The sequence below is a fragment of the Elephantulus edwardii genome, unplaced genomic scaffold (genome assembly GCF_000299155.1).
Source record: "Elephantulus edwardii isolate Elephantulus edwardi_28Jun2011 unplaced genomic scaffold, EleEdw1.0 scaffold00117, whole genome shotgun sequence".
Taxonomy (NCBI): Eukaryota; Metazoa; Chordata; class Mammalia; order Macroscelidea; family Macroscelididae; genus Elephantulus; species Elephantulus edwardii.
In genome coordinates, this window is record NW_006399867.1 from 63,737 (window position 1) to 85,584 (window position 21,848).

General features: G+C 39.0%; 1 protein-coding gene and 1 pseudogene across 1 annotated transcript; one reads left to right on the plus strand and one right to left on the minus strand.

The window, feature by feature from the left end:
* The first annotated feature begins 7,302 nt into the window (after positions 1 to 7,302).
* Positions 7,303 to 21,432, plus strand: CENPL (centromere protein L). Its single transcript, XM_006892627.1, has 4 exons — positions 7,303 to 7,482; positions 12,403 to 12,654; positions 16,739 to 17,281; positions 21,361 to 21,432. The coding sequence occupies exons 1-4, from the start codon at positions 7,303 to 7,305 to the stop codon at positions 21,430 to 21,432; spliced, it is 1,047 nt and encodes a 348-aa protein (XP_006892689.1).
* Positions 9,063 to 11,711, minus strand: LOC102875560 (annotated as a pseudogene).
* Positions 21,433 to 21,848: the final 416 nt, after the last annotated feature.

Consider the following 21,848-nt stretch of genomic DNA (forward strand, 5'->3'; position numbering starts at 1 on the left):
GGCAAACATAACTGGGAGCTGGACACCAAGCACATCTCAATCCACTCAGAGAGCCCGAGAGTACGCGACCAATCAAAGCCGAGGTGTCGCCGCCATGCTTACTATGGGCGGAAATTTTGGGAAAAGCTTCGTTCCCGTAGACTAAGCACTGGAGTGAAACATCCAACAAAAAGAGAATGATGCTAGTCTATTTAGAGCGCTTCTTGCCGTTGCCCTTAATTAAGATGGCTACCGTAGTTACGTCAATGATTTGAAATCAGCTAGGCGGTAAGGAAGTGCCCTGCGTGAAGTCGCAGAGCTAGTCGGGATACGATTTTAAACTGAGGCGGCGGCCGCATAGTTAACTAGGCTGAGTTTTGCTTACGCGGGATTTCAGAACTGGCCTTTGTACCTGAAAGACCTAGGGACGAGTTGGGACATATTGTTCTTTATCTTCTCCCCCTCTTTTGCGAAGAGTTGCTGCCTTCTCAGGAGCGTGGGTTGCGAAGCTGGACTCCTGGCCTGGCATCTGAGCGAACTGAGGTCTCCTTACTGGGCGTGTCTGTACCTCTATAATACCCATTTGTTTTGGAGTGACAGAGGATTTGAGAGGACTGAGGCTTTCGCGGGGCTTTGTCTTAGTTGTCATTCTGACAACTTTTTTTTTTTTTTTTTAACTTCTTGGGATTTTAGTCTTCGCGTCGTTTTGAGTCCCTTCCTGAAGAATGATTTGTGAAGGCAGAATGCGTAACAACGTCATCGCGGCAGTTTATTGGTAAGGTGCTTTGTCCAGTGCTGGTTGTAAATTTTACATGTCGTGTGGTAATTATTATCTACTTACGTGTGTTTATATAAGTTACATATGCTACATACTTAACACTTGGGTAAGCATTGGTGTCGTGTCAGCGTAGAAAGGCATTTAAGCCAGGATCTCATCCTTTGTGGATCTATCACTAGAAAAAGAGTTGCATGTTGACTGTATGTTCTCAGAATCGACTCCTCGTTGACCCTCCAGCAGGTTTTCAGGGTCTGTGATTCTCACAAGAGACTGCCCATTTTTATCTCACGGAGCTACTGATGGGTTCGAACCGTGTGCCTTTGCAGACGTGGTTGCACAGCTCCTTATCCATTACTACAGATGTAAAAGTATCTGGTGCGAGAGCTAGATCCCAGGGAGCCTATAAGAAGGGAAAAGCCTTGATCAAACAAAAGGAGTAGTGAATTTAGCAATTAGCAGTAGAATAAAAAAAAATTCCAAGAGCAAATGATGATTGATGGGCATGAAAAGCAGCTGGAGCAAATGTTTGGGATGCATAACAGTCGTTTTTAAACTTTTAAAGAATTGACGACTGGGCCATTGTTCGCACCTTATTACCCACATATGCTTTATTATACATCTTGTGGAAACTGTCGCACAATATTATTGGTTTCACATGCAAGCAAGATTCTACTGAAGATTATCCAAAAACGATTGGAACAGCACATCAGCAGAGAACTGCCGGAAGTCCAGGCTGGGTTTAGAAGGGGTCGTGGTACTAGGGATATTGTAGCTAATGTTAGATGGATCTCAGCTGAAATCAGGGAGTACCAGAGGAATGTCTGTCTGTGTTTCATTGATGATGCAAAGGTGTTTGTGTGGATCATAACAATCTGTGGCTGACTCTGAGAAGAACGGGAATCCCTGAACACTTGATCATGCTAATGCAAAACTTATGCTTGAACCAAGAGGCAGTCATCAGAAAGAGCAAGGAAACACTGCATGGTTCAAAATTGGAAGGGCGTATGCCAGGGATGTGTCCTATCTCTATACCTTTTCAACCTGAATGCAGAATAGATTATCCGGGAGGCTGGGCTCTATGAGGAGAAATGTGGCATCAGGATTGGTGGAAAATCTGTTAACAATCTGCCTTATGCAGATGACAACCCTGCTTGCTGACTGAGGAGGACCTGAAGCGCTTGCTGCAGAGGGTCAAGGACTGCAGCCTTCAATATGGATTGAGGCTCAATGTCAAGAAGGCAAAGATTCTCACCACTGGACAAATTGGCAGCATCAGGATGGATGGTGAAGATATTACGATTGTTCACAGCTTTAGTTTGCTTGGCTCCACAGTCATTGCTCTTGGCACCAGCAGCCAGGAAATTAAAAATGTATTGCGATGAGAAAGTCTGCTGTTAGGGACCTCTCCAAAGTACTGAAGAGCAGTGGTGTCTCTCTGGAGACTAAGGTGTGTCTGATACAGGCCATGGTTTTTGCAATCACTTGTTATGCATCAGAGAGCAGGACAATGACTAGGGAGGATATAAGGAGAATTGATGCCTTTGAGCTTTGGTGTTGGAGAAGAGTATTGAATATAACATGGACTGCTAAGAAAACAGATTCATCCTGGAGAGGGTTAACCAGGCTGCTCCTTGGAGTCAAGGATTCTGGGGCGTCGTCTGACATACTTTGGAGATGTTGTAAGGAGGGACAGGTCTTTGGAGAGGGACATCATGCTTGGGAGGGTGGAGGGACAGCGCAGGAGGGGAAGACCCTCTATGAGGTGGGTTGATTTAGTGACTGGGTAATCGGGATGGGTGTATCAGTGCAATTGGCACAGGACAAGGCAGAGTTAAGGGCTCTTGTACATACGGTCGCTATGAGCCGCAAGCGATGACTCAACGGCACATAACAACAACAACCATACATGCATGTATTAACTAACCATCTTAATACAAGCATGTATTAACATTTTAAGAACAAAGAAACATTAAGTATCTGATCTGCTTTTATCCTTTTATTACCCATTAAATAATCTGGTCTAAACAAATTCACCTGATTCTCATTTTCCTCTCAGAACACTTGTAGTTCTTAATTTGTTGTGTGCAGCCAATTGGAATCTACTGAGAACTGACCATCCAGCGGGTTTTCAGAGGCAGTTAATTGTGCTGGAGGAGATTGCCCATCCTTCTGTGGTGCAGCTGGTGGATTTGTGCGTTTGAGATTACAGTGTAGCTTCTTACCATCACTTGTTAAGGTGCTTTTGTTTCGAGTAGGAATCATAATGTCCCTATGAACAGCTATCTTGCCTTGTCCAGGGCCATCCTCATCATCTCTGAGACATAGAAGCTTCCTCATCCTTGCTTCCAAGGGCACTCTGGCCGCACCCTTTGCAGGACATACCTGTTTGTTCTTTTGGCAGTGCATGGTATATTCAGTACTCTTACCTAACACCACAGTTCAAAGGTATCCACTCTTCTTCTGTCATCCTTACCACTAGGCTATCAGAAGTTCTATTTTTTGTTGTTCTTGGTAACACTTATTTCTCTTTCCTGTATCTACATATCTGGTTCTCTGTTAAGATGCAAACTTGGGGCTTGCTACCCATATCAAAATGTTTCTTTTATCTAGGAAACTAGGAAGCAAATGCATGAGCATTCCCTTTTAGCACCTTGATGTAAAAGGAAGCTCAGTATTGTAACTGTTAAAAATCTTTCTGTCAGATGTAGCCATGAGGAGTCTCAGGGTTAGCTTCTTTACTGGCTTATCCTGTACCAAGTTTTTCCCCTTACAGCATATCAGAATAAACTATCTTTCTTGACTTTAATTTAAACTGCAGTAGTTAATAGTTTTCTCCCCTAAAATAGAACTTATGAAGTAGCCAAAAGTAAACTTAGGTAGTACCAGTAAAAGAATGGTTAATGAAGTGATCTTAGGTAGTAACCAGTAAAAGACTAGTTAATGAAGGGCCTTGGAAACCAGACAGAGGGGTTCTGACTTTATGTGGAAGTTGAAATTCTTGTGGGATTGAAAGCAAAGCAACAAGGGAAAAGTGATCTTTGTGGAAGACTAGGGAACTCTGGTGGCCTACTTGTAAGGAGCTGTGCTGCAAACCCAAAGTTAGGTGGTTCTAATCAGCAGCTCCATGAAAGGAATATATGTACTGTCGGGGAAAAGAGTAACAACCACTGCAATTACTAAAAGTCAAGAAAGATAGTTTATTCTGGTGTTGTAGAGAATAAAAACCAGTAATCACTCTCGTTACTAAAAATCAAGAAAAGATAGTTTATCCTGGCATGCTGTAGAAAAGAAAAGAGAAAAAAAAAATAAGAAAAGAGAGTGGTAGAAGAGTGGGAGAAACTGCCAGGAGATCTATTTAAACCCGAAACTCCTCTAAGGTTACATTTCACAGCAAGATTTTATGCAAGTTTCATTTACATCTAGGTGATAAAAAAGGGGATATCCAGAGAGTTGCACATTATTTGGGCAATGTATTGAGTGACTTAGAAAGCATCAAAAGAAGATGGAGGGAATACACAGAGTCACTATACCGGGAAGAACTGACTGACACTGAAACATTTCAGAAAGTACCATATGAGTAGGAGCCAGTGGTAATGAAGGAGGCAGAGGAAGCAGCAATGAAGGCATTGGCAAAAAATAGGGCCCCAGGAATCAATGACATACCAATTGACTTGTTTCAGTTAATAGATGCAGCACTGGATGATGCTCATCAGTCAGTGTCAAGAAAACGAAGATTCTTATAACTGGACTAGTAGGTAACATCATGATAGATGGTAAAGATTAAAACTGTCAACAGCTTCATCTTACATGGATCCACAGTTAACACAATTAATTGGTCAGTCAGAAAATAAGGAGATGTACTACACTGGGAAAGTCTGCAGTCAGTCACCTATCCAAAATACTGAGGAACAAGGATATCATTTTGAAGACTAAGGTGTGCCTTATTCAGACCATGGTCTTTTCAGTCACTTGCTATGTTCAGTCACTTGCTATGCATCTGAAAGTTGAATAATGAATAAGGATGGCAGAAGAAGAATTGATGCCTTTGAGCTGTGTTGTTGGACAAGAGTACTGAATAATCTCTGGGCTGTTCTTTACAAACATGTCTTGAAGAGGGTGCAACCAGAGTGCTCTTTGGAAGCAAAAATGATGAGGCTTCTCCTAACATTTCAGGCTTGTTGCAGGGCGGGGCTATTTCTTGGAGAGGGACATGATTCTTGGAAAGGTTGGTGAAGAAGAAGAAGACCCTCAATCAGATGGATTGAATACACAGTGACTGTAGCAATGGGTTCTAATCTGTCAGGAAGTGTGAGATTGTCACAGGCTAGGAAAGGGTTGAGATCTGTTCATAGGGTTGCTATGAGTGTTACCCAGCCTGGCATCTAACAACAACAGCAACATGCATTTGGGTTCCTAGCTTCTTAGATAAGAAACTTTTTGTTTTGAGTGGCAACTTTGTGTCTTTATCTTCCCAGATACCAAGATATTCACATAACACAGGGAAAATGCACAATATGTGTTACAAAAGGGAATGCAAAATCAGATGAAGCCATCTAGTCCAGGTTGATAGGTAAAACTAGTTATAGATTAAGGAGGAGTGTTAAGATTGGAAACAAGATAACTGGCTATAATTTAGAAAGAAAATGACCAAATCTTGGTGGGCTGATATGTATCTGATTAAGATGTGAGAAAATTATAACAAATTGGATAGCAGTTGAGTTAGAAGATGACTACAAATAGGCTTTTTGGAGGAGATGAAAGAAAATGAAAAGATTATTACTGAAAGTTATTACTCTAAAAGTTGGACAAAATTATTGAGTGAAGTGTAAGATACTCAATTTTAAACTCAATGAGTTTGGATATGAAACTTTAATGTGCTGTAAGAAATTTGCCATGCAGGACTGTGATGCAGGCATAAAAATATGAAGATATTGAATCATATGTAGATGGATATTTCATATGTAGAATACCCACTTAACAGAAATGGGAGGAAGAAAAGGAATCCATACATGAATCAGAACTATGAGATCTAAGGAAGACACATTGCTCACCCCTATTTCAGTTGAATGCCAGAAGAATACAAGAAAACAAAGTATAGAGAAGGGTGGTGTGCTGTCAAGGGTATTGTTCAAAGTGGTTTTCCAAGTCATTGATTGACTTTGACTTTGGCACATGGATGAATGAGAACATGAAACTTGGGTGTATTATTCTCTCCACAAGGGGATGGCTAGTCTAGCCAGTAAATTGAGTGGATTCAGTTGCAGAAATTGAAAATCTCAACCAAAAAGGATGAGGAGTCAATGAGACCAGAGATTTCTGTTCCAACAGTGGTCCTTTGGGACCAGAGATTCCTGTGCCAGCCAGACCAAGATCTCCACAAGAGCAACAGCAGCCTCAGCAGAAAACCAAAGACCAGCCTGAGACAAAGCTGACTTTGGACTGTTGCTCCACAGAACCAGAGATAGAGGCCTTCACCCAAGCTTGCTGGAGTACTTAGAAAAAAAAAGCTATTAAGTAGCAACCATAACTATGGTTCTATAAAGTCTATATAGTCATTGGAGTGGATATTGGACTTAGTAGAGCAGTAGGACTTGGTATTGAAATTAATAACAGTGGGGGCAGGATCATGGGAGACCATGTCTGACCTTATAGTAATTAGTTTTATACTGTGGATGTTGTTAGGGAGGACAGTTCCCTTGTGGAGTTGGTGGAGGTCAGACTTGGCTCTTCTAATGTTACCTACATTTATTTTACAGAGAAACCAACTTGATGAACCAAGGATTCTGGCTTTGAGGCTCTAACTCTTTAAGGGCAGAGACTGCCCATTTTTCTCCCATGTAGAACAAGTTAGACTCAAATTATTGCCCAGTAAACCAGCACTCAGCCACCAGAGTTCCTTGTGAAAAAAAAATAAAAGCAGTGCTTAATTGTCATCACTCTGGATAAAGTGCCACAGTATTTTCTGATGCACTGATATCTGCTCATTTTGTAAAACAGTAGACCCTTAATTAGATAATGCTTTTGTATATGATATTTATATTAAAAGATATAAAAGGAGGGGGAGACCCTTTAAGAAAAGGTAGCTCCACACTTGGGTCTTCTTTTCACCCTAAGGTGAATGCAAATGGAAATGAATGTAATTGGAAATATGGCGAAGGCTAACAGGAAAGTACCCTCAAAAATCCCAATTCTGGAGACTGGAACTCTGATTATTATGATGGAATTGGGGGGTGACAAGTGACATCTTGGTTATGGATGCTGGAGTCACTGGGGTGGCAAATATGTAGCCCTTTGATCAAGAAGAAGTAGGGTGGCAGTGGTCTCTCATCTATGTGTGCTGCACTTGTGATCCCTCTAGCCTGTTACTGAGTTGTAGGCAAGGATGCCTTCTTTACCAGGGGCTTGTGATCAGTAGCAGGTGGTGGGTAATGGGGTTCCCTCCTAGATGTGACATGTCCTAAGCTGAGTTCTACCTGCATGAAACTTGAATGTAAATTGACTTTCAGTGTTTAAAATTCTGGTTTTATTTCTTTTTTATGTAGACCATGGATACTTATGATGCATCAGAATCAGAATTGACTCCTAGAGAAAATACATCTTGTCGGCATAAAGATTACTTTTTAGGTGCCACCCCTCTGCAGAGACGATTAGAATCAGTCAGGAAGCAGACCAAATTTGTCTCAACTCCACCTCGAAAGAAGGTTCTTCATTCTTCACAACTTCAGGTATGCTTCATGCTACCAAACAATTGAGACTACTCGTGTACAAAATATTTCTTTTTGGTTAGTATTTTTATATCTTCTTGATCCTTCAGGTAATAAAATAAGAAACGATTTTTTAAAAAGTTATTTCACATTTTCAGCATTGTTTGTTATATCTAGGATTTATTTAGATTACCTTTACGGCTATTCTTTATTTTTTTGTTACATTGACATTTTTGAAGTCATTTCCTCTTTTGAAATAAGAATAATCTCTTTTAATGTTTCCTCATGATTCAATTGATGTTTTGTATTCTTGTCAGAAACAATAGGTGCTGTGGTTGTATCTTTCTTGGGAAGTCACATCTGGTAGCACATAGACAATGCTGATTGTCCTCATCCTATCAAGATGTTGCCCAATTTCTCTACCCTATATTATATAATTAGGGAGTTCTGGTGGCCTAATGGGTAGGGAGTATGCTGCCAAACCAAAGGTAGGCTGTTTGAATCTACCAGCTGCTTCTGGGGAGAAAGATGGGCAGTCTCCAAGGGTCAGCTATGAGTTTTAATTTTTTTAATTAAGATTTTAATGAAAGTTTGTAGAGAAATTAGATTTCCATTCATTCATTGTTGCACATTTTCCTCCCTTTCCCCGTTTATTTTTCTCTTTGAAAAAAAATCTTTTATTGTTATGAATAATACCTAATCACATATCCCTTTTATACAGTTCACTCCCTTGTCTGTTAAAATGCCGTGTACATTGTTTACCCCTTCTTTTCTTAGTTTTCTCCCAACTCCCATGTCAGTCCTGTTTTATAGCAGTGGCATTATGTATCCTTTTGTGACTAAGATATTTCACTCAGCATAATGTCCTCCATGGTTACTCATTTTGTATATTTCATGAGTTCATTGTTTTTCAGTGCTGCATAATATTCCATTGTGTGACTACCACAGCTTCTGTAGCCATTCGTTTGTTGATGGATGAGTTTGAATATTTTTGATATTATGTAATTGGAGAGCTCTGGTGACCTGGTTCATAGAGAGCTGCTAATCCAAAAGTGATGCCTGTCTGGCACTTTAAATCCACCAGTGGCTCTTTAGGAGAAAGAAGGGCAACATCTTCCTGTGAGATTCACAATCTCAGAAAACCTACTGGAGGATCAACTATGAGTTGGTTCCTACTTGAAGGCATTAAATGAGTGTGAGTGATACTGTATAACTACTGGTGGTTCTCTACCCCCTGTTTTTTAGAGTTAATGAACAATCTATTGGAAACACTTTTAAGATAATGCAAACATCTTGTTCCCATCACAATTTCTTGTTACATTTAGTACTCATTGGTAATTCTTTTCTTTTTTTTTTAAGATAGTATCTTTATCTTTGTTACAGTTAACATCTGTGTTACATTTAGCCCTCAGTTAATAACCAACCTATTTAATTTATAGTGTGTGTGGAGTCCTGATTTATTTCTTTTCCCTTTGGATTTATGGTGTGCTAATTACCATGCAGTTCCTACCACACTGCAGCAGGCAAGCTTTGATTCACTTTTCTTGTCCTACACAAAGGAAGATTTTGCGGGCTGAATCTTAGCCATTAGGGATCCTTCGTTACCATTTTCCTCTCCTTTCCTTGGGTGAATTTATTGGAAGTGAAGGATAAAAGGAAAGAAAAGAAAGGGAAGGGAATTGAAAGGGCAGAGAAGAGTTTGCAGCTATGTTGAATCTATTCACGACTTTGCCTCCATTCATGGTTGGTGTTCCAGAACTTTTCCTCAAACATCTCTGTTTTTCTCCATTTTCATATAGTGATGGCTCTCTGTACATATATACCAGTATGTACATGAAGATGGGATGAAGGCTTGGATTTCTTCACTTTGTTCCCCTTCATAATTTAACCTTTATTGAGTCTCAGAAACCACACTCATCCTGAGTCTTACTGATGGTACAGTGTAGAAGACTAGATCACACAGTAGTTTTCAAACACACATTCCTTAAATTTGCATTCTGGAGTGAAAACATCTGAGCTGTAGATCATGGCCAAATAGAGGCTGGCCTTCATCCCCTGGAGAGCCACCACGCACAGGCCCACAGGAATTAGATTGAAGAGAGTGTCGTTACTGTTTTCATCCTTGTTTTTTGTCAGTGGTACTATCTGGGTGCATCTGCAGGAAATATCCTTGCTGGCTGAAAAACCTTGTCACAATTCCTTCCAGCTGGGGTTCTCTGGGGTGTTGGTAAAATCAGTGGAACTGTTTGTGCTGCCCAGATGGAAATTCCTCACAGTATCCTTGCAGCTTGATTGTGTTCAGAGTTTCTCCTTGTATTGCTGATGCTTTGTGGTACAGGTTAGGTGAAGGAAGAAGACACAAAGAAATGAAAACCACCTCTTCCATCAAAAAAGCTTTTGCTCTGCTTCGCTTTTTCTTGCTTTTGGCCATGAACGCTTAAAGCTCTGGTTGCCCCAGTAAATCAGGATAAGGAAGAAGCCTATTCTCCATGCATATCTCTCGGTAATTTTGCCTGTTCCCATCTTTATCATGATGATTATGAAATTATTTTCTAACACCATCCATATTAAGTAGCCTTTGGTATTCTGTTGTTGAACTTTTCTCATTGCTCCAGTCATTCACTAATTCATTCAGTATTGGTATAAATTTATGAAATTTTGTATTTCAGGGTTTATAATTCATCACTAAGCTGTTTTGGTATTATACATTCCAAGTTTAACTGGTGAGAAAATGTTACGGAGACATATAATATTAGTAAATTATAATTGACTGAAATAGGATGTTGAATCCTATTTTTTTAAGTTAGATGTTTGGTTTTGAGTCACTTAGCGACAAGCTAATCACCCATGCCTATGTTGTTGTTGTTATGTGCCATCGAGTCGCCTGCGACTCATAGCGACCCTATGTACAACAGCCCTAAACTCCGCTCTGTCCTGTGCCAGTCGCACTGTCTCTGACACTCCCATCCCAATTATCCCAGTCACTGAATCAATCCACCTCATAGAGGGCCTTCCTCTCCTGCGCCATCCCTCCACCCTCCCAAGCATGATGTCCCTCTCTAAGGACCGGTCTCTCCTCACAACATGTCCAAAGTATGTTAGACAGAGCCTCAGAATCCTTGCCTCCAAGGAGCCACCCAGTTTAATCCTTTCCAGGACAAATCTGTTTGTTTTCCTAGCAGTCCATGGTATTCTCAATACTCTTCTCCAGCACCACAGCTCAAAGGCATCAATTCTCTTTCTATCCTCCTTGGTCACTGTCCAACTCTCTGATGCATAACAGGTGATTGCGAAGACCATGGCTTGTATCAGACCCACCTTAGTCTCCAAAGAGATACCGTTGCTCTTCAGCACTTTGGAGAGGTCCCTAACAGCAGACTTTCCCATGGCAATGCGCCTTCTCAGTGTTATGTGCTTCATATTTATTGGGATATTGAGAAGATTTTTGTGCAGTTTTACGGAAAAATTACTAGTTCTGGTAATAGAAGTAATCAGAAAATTGATGTTTTATATAAATTAAAAATCAGATTGCCCAATTCAATGCTTTCTCATATTTATGATACAGATAATTCTGCTTTATGTTTTTACGGTAATAAGAAAATGTTTATGGCTTTCAGTGAAGGCTCTAGTTAACTACAAATATTTTTTTTTCTTTAGTTAAGTAGTGAAAATTTCAAAATATAGTTTGAGCATTGCAAGTCTAAAGAAGTGTAGACTTACAGGAACATTCAGTTCAAAACAAAACCATGTGCCTGTATAAAGACCCTCTACAGTGCCGCAGGTTAATACAGATGAAGTAGTTGTGATTTTTGTAGTGTGTGTACATGTACAGCAGAGCATGGCAAAAACGCTCCCAAGATTTTGGCTATTTTAAAAAAATTTAGTGAATTTACTGTAATGTTTATAATTACACAGATGTTGTTGTTGTTAAGTGCCATAGAGTCTCGGGCGACTCATAGCTAGCCTATGAACGAAAGTCCTGGACACCTCCTGTAAAACTTTCATCCTTTCTCCAGGTTCATAGGGTTTCCAGAGGCAAGCTATTGTGGAAGTGGATGCACTCCTGCTTCCAAGTTTGTTTTAATTGGGGAGCTTCACCAAACACTGTCCACCATGGGTAACCATTCTCACATAGATAGAGTTAATAAAATTAATATGCTTTGAGAATGTTTATTCTTTTTTAGATTTTTTTGTTTGAAATTTCTAAAAGTGAACTGTAAATGTTCATCCAGTAAGTATTTATTGAACATCTGTTTTGGATGACATGGTTCTGGTGGTAGAGATGTATAGTGGTGTACAGATAAATGATGTCTTGTTCTCATGCTCACGCTCTAGAAGGGGAGAAAGACAATTAAAATCAGATAAATACACTGTCAAGTAGATGCCAGTGTTTTGAAGAAAGATAAAGCAGAGTAAGAGAAGATAGAAGGAACTCTGATGGCATCAGTGTACTGCATAGCGGGTTGTGCTACTAACCAAAAATCACTGTATCTCTCAGGCGGTTCAAAGCTGGATCCAGCAGTGACTCTATGAGAGAAAGATGGACAGTCTCTTCCTTTTAAGATGTCTGTCTCAAAAACCAATAGAGGGTTACTGTGAGGTGGAATTGACTCTGGCAGTGAGTTTGGTTTAGAAGAGAATATCAAGTGACAAGGTTGGAGTGGCCACAGATGTTGTTTTAAGACAGGACATCCTTGGGTAATGTTTGGGCAGAGACTTGAATGATGTGGAGAACTGTGCCATGTGAACATCTTGGGGGAGAGCATTCCAAAGAGAAGGTACAACAGATGCAAAGTGCTGTTGACAAATCTGCTAAGAATTCTGTGTGAAGTGCTTTTCTTAGAGTGCAAAGATCAAGTGTCTGATATTGTGTTAATTTTTAAGTTTACTATGACTGCATTATTTACTAGTATTCCTAATTCTTAAACTTTATTTTTTTAGGAAGATGTTGATCCTCAGAAGATTACTTTCCTGCTACATAAGCAGTGGACTTTATATAGTTCAACTCCCTTATATAAATTTTCCTATACTAATTTCAAAGAGTATTCAAGACTTCTGAGTGCATTTATTACTGCTGAAAAGCAAAAAGGATTTGCTGTGGAAGTAGGAGAAGACATCAACTTCAAAGTGATTTTCTCTACCCTTGTAGGAGTGAAAGGAACTCAAAGGGACCCAGAAGCATTTCTTATTCAGGTACTGTATGTGAAAAGTACTAACTCCTTAGGGGGAAAACATACGCATTTTCTTGGTTTGGAAATTGCTTTGTATTATCCTACTGTTTTAAAATTTCCAAGTCTGTGTATTATAAACTAAGAAGCTCTAGTGATTTAGTCTGTAGGGAGCTATGCCGCTGACCCAAAGCCTCTATCTCTAGTAGTTTGACTCCGTCAGTGACTCTGTGGGTTAGACATGATCAGTCTCATGTAATTTACAGCCCCAGAAACCCAATATAGGGTCAGCTGTGAGTCAGTCCCAACTGCACAGCAATGAATTGTTTGTTGTTGGGGTATTTTTAGTTCTTTTTTTACCAAATTATGGTAATTTATTGCTTTGTGCTCCATGGAGTTGACGCCAACACAGTGACCCCAGGTATAATCAGATTGAAACCTTGCCTGAGCGCGTGCCATCCTTATAGTCTCCACCTTGTCTAAGCCCATTGTTGCAGTCACTGTGACAGTCCATCTTTTCTCTCCTTTTCTGACCCTCCCATCTTTCCAAGACTGATATCCTCTTCCAAGCACTGACTCCTGTTGATAACATGAATTGCAATAATTCACTCACTCATTCATTACCATTGGTTCCTTCTCATAACTAATTCTCCAGCTGGTTTCCAAGGCTATAAATCTCAGGGGAGGAGACTGAGGGAAGTGCAGCCTTTGGGTTAGCTGCACAGCTATGAACTCTGCTATCAGAATCAGAACTTTCTGATGATGTTGTTGTGTGCCAATCCATGACTGACCTTTCAGTGAGTTTTCAGAGGCACTAAATCTCATGGATTGAGATTGTCCACCCTTCCCGTGGAGCAGCTGATGGATTCGAACTGCCTGCCTTTGAGTTGGCAGCGCAGCTCTTTGCCACTAAGTCACCAGATATGTAATCAGATATGGCAAAGTATAATTTTTTCCTAATTAGAATATAATCATGGTTATTACAGAGATGAATCCAAGATCAGTACAAATTATTACTGCCTTTGACTGCCAACCAAAAGATTAGAAGCTTGAATCTAAAAGTGACTTGAAAGAAAATGGTGGTCAACTTGAGAAAAAGCAACCATTTTAAATTCTTTTTAAAAATTAATTTTAATGAAAGTTTACAGAGACTTAGGGTTTCTAGTCATTCATTGTTGCACTTTTCTCCCTGTCCACCCCCTCCCCCACAATTCACTCTTCTTGAAAAGTAAAAGAAAAACTCTTTGGCATAATAAGAATTGTAGACTTACACTATACCTAGGAGTCAGCCTGAGGTGAAATTATAGTGTCTTCTCAAGAATTCCTAACCATGTGTTTTACCCTAGGCTTATATGTGGCTTTCTTAATTCTACCAATATGGTTCTTTTGAATGCCCTGATTTCCTACAGAAGCTTTCCCTGGCATCTGTTTCCAGTCATTAAAAAAAGATAAAGAAACAAAACCAACTTAAACTCATTGTTATTTAGTTGGAACTGACTCATAGCTGACCCTCCATTGAATTTCCAAGGCTGTAAATTACTTGGGAGATTTCTCATCTTTTCCCTCAGAGCTGCACAGGGATTCGAACTACCAGAGAGTAATTGCCTTTGGTTAAGCAGTTCAACTCCCTATGGACCTTTAATATGTCTTGTACTCTTCAGCCCCAGATGGCTACATGAAGTTATAACCTTTGTGTATTGTTGCTGTCCTTTATCCTGCATGTTCTCTAAGACAGGCTAGATGGAGAAAAGTGCTTCACTTTTAGTCTTTAGGCAGCCCCCAGAAAAGTTACAACAGGTACCCACAATACTTGGAGCATAAAGCCTGTTTTGCTTTATCTAGAGCCAAACACCAGTCAAGTTCCCTGCTGGGAGTGGGAGCTGCCACAGCTTTTAGTTGGTGCCAAGTCAGAACATGAGCCACAGCATGTAGAAAATGAAAGCTTTCCACCCTTTTTGACATTACCTATTTATTTTTTAATTGTAGCAAATACATAGACACCACAAAAGTTCCATTTCAATCATTTTGTCATTTCAACCATTTTCATGTACATAGTTCAGAGATGTTCATGCTCAACCATGATTATTATCCAGTCAGTCATTCCTAAGTGATGTATTTTCATTTTTCCCTCTCCTGGGAGCGACTAATAAACTTTGATCTCTTTGTGTTTGTTTACTCTAGACATAAAAGGACAACCATATCATATTTCTCTTTTTGTAAGTTACTTATTTCACTTAGAAGTCTTTAGAGTTTATCTGTATTTCAGCATCTGTCAGTACTTCTCTTATGGCTGAGTAATATTCCATTGTAGGCGTGTATAACATTTTGTTTATCCAGTCATCTCCTGGTGCACATTTATGTTGGTGCTACTTGTTGACTGTTGTGAATAGTGCTGCAGTGAACACTGTGTACAACTATCTGTTTATGTTTTTGCTTTCAGTTCTTTTGGGTATTAAACCTAGGCGTAGAATTATTGGGTCATATGGTAAGAAGCTCTTATGGTAGTGGGCTAAGTGTTGGGCTGCTGTTCAGAGATTGACAGTTCGAATCCCCCAGCTACTTCACTGAAGAAAGATGATGCAGTTTGTTCCCATAGAGATTTACAACCTTGGAAACCCTGTGGGAACAGTTCTGCTTTGTTTTGTAGGGAATCAGATTGCCAACAGTGGTCATGGTAGTTTCCAGTTTAACTTTTGAGGAACTGCCAACCTGTTCTTCATGAAGACTTCAATTTTGCAGTCCCATCAGCAATGTATGAGGGATGTAATTTCTTCACATCTTAGTGAACATCTATTCTTTCCTGCTTTTATGGTAACTTTGTAAGGGGATAGGAATGTGGAACTATTGAAAATAGCTTGTTCCAGATGTCCAAGTTAAACCTAAATTTCCTAAAAGGATTGCAGGTCTCATGGGTCATAAAGTTATGATAGACATTGTATATCTCTTGGTAGTTGAAGTCTTATAATCTCCTTCACAAGATTGTAAAATATGGAAAAGTAACAGCATGATTAGATTTGAACCTCAGAAAACCTCATAGCTGATCTCCTCTGGGTTTCAGACTGTAAATTGCATGGGAGGAGATTGCCCCATGGGAGAGAGTCTTTCTCCGTCAGAAGCACTGGTGGATTCAGACTGTTGGAGGGGGACACCTCTGGGTTAACAGTACAACTTCCTACCACCTAGGCCACTAGAGTACCCTTTGATAGAAAAGGATATGATAAGTAATGTGAATGTGGGGTTATAGTCTCAACATTATCATACCACTTTAAACTTGATCATTCAAAGTTACTTTTGTCAGATTTCACCATCTTGTGCAGCAAGAGATTACAAGGTTGTGCTCTTAATCTTCACAGTTTTATTTTATAATAGAAAATGTCTAAGAGTATTTGGAAACTGTGCTTGTCATGCAGTTTACAAATTAAAGTTTGAAATGTTAGTCAGTTTGCTTGAAAATATACTCAAGATCTTAAAAGATTTGCATGAACTGACACAATGGCCAAATTAAAAGAGATTAACATTTTTAAGAGGGATGTTTATTGCCTCAGTATAAACTGGGGAATATTTACCTGTTAACAAGAGTGGATGTTGTTCTAATAGATAGATAGTAGTCAACTAAAAAACTACTGCAATCGGTGTTTAAATTAATAGAATAATCTAGGTCCAAATAAATTAGTTTTGAGGTTAAGCCTTCTTGAATGATTGCATTTAACTTCTGAATGATTGTATTGGTTGCAGAAGAGTTTCAGAAAAGAGTGAGCAGGATAGTGTAAGAATTTGAATGTGGTATGTCAACAGTCTGATAAAGGAGGTGCTTATAAAGTGGACTGGGGAAAGAACAGGGAGGGAGGAAAACATGCAACAATGAATGAATGAAAACCCAACCTTTCTGTAAGCTTTCATTAAAATCACAATAAAAAAAGAATTTGAATATGGAGCAATGATTAAAGAAATTGGGCATATTGAACTTGGGCTAGCTGTATATATGAAACCTGTTCCTATTAGTTTTCCATTCAATAGTTTATATAGTAAATGTACTCATTTTAAGAAGATTTAATTTAGGATTAAATATGCTTTTGAACTTGAGTGTATTTTACTTTCTTTCTTTGTAGATTCTGTCAAAATCTCAATTGCCATCAGCAAGCAAAGAAGGTAAAGTGTTGTGGACTGGTTGGTTCTGCTGTATATTTGGAGACACTCTTTTAGAGACTGTTACAGAAGATTTCACTTGTCTTCCCTTATTCCTTGTAAATGGAGCAGAGTCGAATACAGCCTTAATTGGAACCTGGTTTCAGAAAACTTTTGACTGCTACTTCAGCCCCTTATCTATTAGTGCCTTTAATCTTTCCTGGATGGCTGCTATGTGGACTGCATGCAAAATGGATCATTACATGGCTACTACTGAATTTCTTTGGTCTGTACCCTGTAGTCCTCAAAGTCTGGATATTTCTTATGCCATTCATCCAGAGGATGCAAAAGCTTTGTGGGATAGTATCCATAAAACCCCTGATGAAGTTACCCAAGAAGAAGTTGACTTATTCATGGACTGCCTTTATTCACATTTCCATAGACATTTCAGAATTCATTTATCAGCCACAAGACTGGTTCGTGTTTCAACATCTGTAGCTTCAGCACATACTGATGGAAAAATAAAGGTTAGTTTGAACACTTACATCTAGTTAAATACTTTCCCTTATTGTTGCATAGTTTTCAAAATGATAATTGAATTTCCACGATAAACATTTAAATGTGTACTGCCTTGAAACATTAGTGATTTTCTTTTATGCTTTACAAAATGTACTAAAAAAACAGTGCTTTTGTTTTCACTATTGTAAGCTCATTTTCTTGCACATAGTAGGTGTTTCAAACAGTTTGAAGCAATTTTCCAAATTGTTCTTGAATATTGCTGTTAGATGCTGTTGTCATTTCCAACTTACAGTGATTATAATAGCTTGCTTCTCAATGGAATGAAAATATATGTTGTGTGCTGTAGATTGGTAATAATAGAATTTATTACTCTGTAATAATTATTGAAACTTTTAAATGTCTTTCTTGATCACTTTTTCAGTAATTACTAGAGTAACAGAAGATTTTTGGTAGGTTAGAAAAGACAAAGCCAGAAAGATAGACCTAGAACATCATTTTTTATAATTTAGTCTTTTCTATCCTGCCAGGAAAGAAATAATAGAGATGTTGCTGTGCCTTCTACTGAGTGTTTATCACAAGAAGGATTAGAAGTAGAGTTAGCACCCACATGGTACCAAATTGTCAGTGCATGTTTCCCGCAGTGGTCTTGTCACTGTATTCAGGATTTAATGTACCCTACTTCAAATCTCTAGAACAACCTGGCCACACAAATAATACACTTTCTACATTTATTTGCCAATAGCTCTCTACCCCCTTTGGGAATATTTTTTGTAAGTATCACTTAAAACAATTTTTTTAAAAACACTGGCACTGTTAAGGGGACTTGCAGGGAGGGACTGTATAACAATGAAAGAATTTTTCTTTTACTTTTCAAAGAGGAGAGCAAACTGGGGGGAGGGGTGGGAAGGGAGAAAAGTGCAACAATGAATGAATGGAAATCCAAAGTCTCTGTAAATTTTATTTAAAATTAATAATAAAACAAAAAACTGACACTGTAATAGTTACATAAATGCTTCTCTTCTGGAGAGAGTGGTTGGCAAACAAACATAGAAGGTATGTGGTATTTGTGTAAAACTATGGGTAGATATTTTAATCTATATTTTGTTTTTTCATAGTTGTAAAAATATAGATATTTTTCTCATTCCAACATTTTTCACAATTCAGTAATGCCGATTATACCAGCCATTTTGTGAAATTATTACTAAGATATGTTGACAAAAGAATTTATTTTTAAAATGAGGAAATTGCAGCCATGAAAGATTTAGGTAACATATATAAAATAGCCTAATAAAAAAGCATTATCAATATTTGACTCTCGTCTGTTAGGTTTCAGTAATTTCATAGTAGTGATTTCCCTATTGGAGTTTGTAATTCAATGGTAGGTTGGGAAATAATTATAATGGGAAGAGATAAGCATTAAAAACAAAAAGGAATGAAATAAAATAGAAAATATGAAAAAAATTATTTTGCACATGATAAAGGTACACATTTGTATACACTGAGTTATGATATTTTATGTTTTCTTAGTAGAGATTATAGTTAAAAGTTTCCCAATCTATACTATACCATACCATTCATCAAATTTGCTGTAATGAGGTAATCTTGGGTTTGCTGTGATGCTGAACCTTGTGCCATTGGGGTATCAAATACTGGATACTAGGTTCCAATAATGCCATGTTTTATTAAGTATTAATTTGTGCAAGGCACTAATAAGCACTTAACACATAACAAACTATTTACATAAGAGGAAGGTGAAACCTAGAGCAGAGAGGTACCTTCCCTAATATCACACAGCTAGTAAGAGCCATCAGAATTTGTTCTCCATCATCTGATTCAAATCACTTTTAACTTCAACACTCCACCTCTCAAAAAGCTTGAAATTAATGACATTAGCCAATTTCTGAAGGAACTCTAGTTGTCTATTAGTAAGAAGCTGCACTGCAACTCAAAGGCATGCATTAGAATCCATCAACTTCTCCAGGGAAGAAGGATGGACATTCTCCTCCTGTGCAATTAACTGCCTCTGAAAACTCGCTGGAGGGTCAGCTATAGGCTGATTCCAACTCAGTGGCACACAACCACAACATCCAGTGTCTGACAGTTACATAGCTTTTTAAAGGTACTTATTGGAATTAGATGCCATTGGAAAAGGTGAATACTCAGATTTTCATAAAGGACCAAGAATTCCTAGATACTCCTTCCTTATTCCACCTGGGGCAGATGTTAGTTGGTCCATAGAACCCTAATCTTCATTCTTTTTAAAGCCCATTAACGAACAGTTGTAAATTTATTAAAGTGGTAGTCTTCATACAGTAAAATAATTTTTACTTTGAGCAGTGTTTTGGATTCATATTCATATATATGTAGATATGAGATTTAAATTAGCCTGGAATATTTATCAAGTCACTTTTCCCATTTTCCATTGTCAAGGGTTCTGGTTTTGGTCCCTGATTAGTTTGAACACGCCAACAGACCACACTGGAGGCCATGTTTAGTAACATGCTGTTTAATAAGCACCTATGTTGTAGGTGAACTGATGCCAGAAATGGCATCAGTACTGTTAGAGGACAGAGCAGGAGTTTTAATCCCTCTGATCTTGGCTGAAAGCAGAGAATACTGAAGGAATGTCTGTATTTCATTGTCTGTGCAAAGGTGTTTGACTGTGTGGATCACAACAAACTGTGGCGAACTCTGAGAAGAATGGGGATGCCAGAACACTTGATTGTGTTTATGTGAAACCTATACCTAGACCAGGAGGCATTTATCAGAAAAGAGCAGGGAAAAACTGCATGGTTCAAAATTGGGAGGGGTGTACTCCAGGGATACATCCTATCTCCATACCTTTTCAGTCTATATACAGAACAGATCATCCAGGAGGCTGGGCTCTGTGAGGAGGAATGTGGCAATCAAGATTGGGGGAAGACTCATCAACAACCAGCATTATGGAGATGACACAACTTTGCTTGCCAAAACTGAGGAGGACCTGAAGCATTTGCTGCAGAAGGTCAAGAACTGTTGCCTTCAATATGGATTGAGGCTCAATATCAAGAAAACAAAGGTTCTCACCACTGGGCCAACTGGCAGCATCATGATAGATGGTGAAGAGAATGAGATTGTTAACAGCTTCAGCTTGCTTGGCTCCACAATCAGCACTCTTGGGACCAGCAGCCAGGAAATCAAAAGGTGACTTGCACTGGGAAAATCTGCTGTCAGGGACCTCTCCTCAGTACTGAAGAGCAATTGAGAGTCTAGAGACAAGGTGTGCTTGATCCAGGGCTTGGTTTTCACAATTACTTGCTATGCATCAGAAAGCTGGACTGTAACTAAGGATGATAGAGAATTGATGAGCTGTGGTGCTGGAGTATTGAATATACCATGGACTGCTAGGAGAACAAACAGATTTGTCTTGGAGAGAGTGAAACGACAGTGCTCCTTGGAGGCAAGGATTCTGAAGCTCCATCTGACATACTTTGAACATGCAAGGAGGGACCAGTCCTTGGAGAGGGACATTATCCCTGAGAGGGTGGAGGGACACAGCACAGGAGAGGAAGATCCTCGATGAAATGGATTGACTGAGTGGATAGGGTAATGGGGGTAGATATGTTCAGAGACTATGAGGTTGGCTCAAGACAGCTGTTACAGGGTTGCTATGAGTCCCAAGCGATTTGATGACACATAACAATAAGAAGTCAAGAGGAAATGTCACTTTGTCCAGTGGCTATGTGTTACTTAGGCCCATCTTCCAGCCAGCCCTCTGCATTCTTCCATTATCTGTTGGCTCAAGCTGCTGACACAAGTGGTCCTGTGCCTGGGGCTGGGCATTAGAAGAGGAGGAGTAATTAATTCATCTCCATCAGGCTTTCAAGCCTGAGGAAAAGCTTACACATTTATGTTTAAATTTGAAACTAAATGCATATAGATTCCCTAAACGTAGTGTTAGAAAATTTTATAAGAATATTGCATTTAGTTTAGTTAGAGCTAGCTTAATGTCTAAATTGCAACAACTGGGCCATTGTTAATGTGGATCACTCAAAATCAAGTTGCCTTGTTCTCATAATTAATTGTATTCTATTTTATTTTCTTTCAGATTCTGTGTCATAAATACTTTATTGGAGTGTTGGCATATTTGACAGAACTGGCAGTTTTTCAAGTTGAGTGAGGTATTGAATGGACTGTAAGAATTGAATACTCTTTCTCACTAATTGCCATGCAGAGAAGTGGGCATCTGTTCTGCACCTGTTTTCCTCAAGGCTCTTTTGGAGTAGCAGAGATGGAAGTCAAGAAGGATCCAGAAGAATATAGATGTGGAGATGAGCCTGGTCCTTGTATGCTAGTTGGCTTGATCTGGTATGCCAGCCTATTTTAAATGCTAAGTTGCACAGCTGTTGGTTATACTTTTCTCTTTCAGCATACAGACTGTTTACTCTCAGCCCTTCAGGAATCAAATGAGATATCTCTAATTTTAGCTATTTGTGGGATGGGATATCTCTAGTATTTAACTATAGAGAACTGGCAATCAGAATCCCCTCTAAGGGAAATAATAATATTTTTCTTTTTTCAGCCACTAATCTGCTT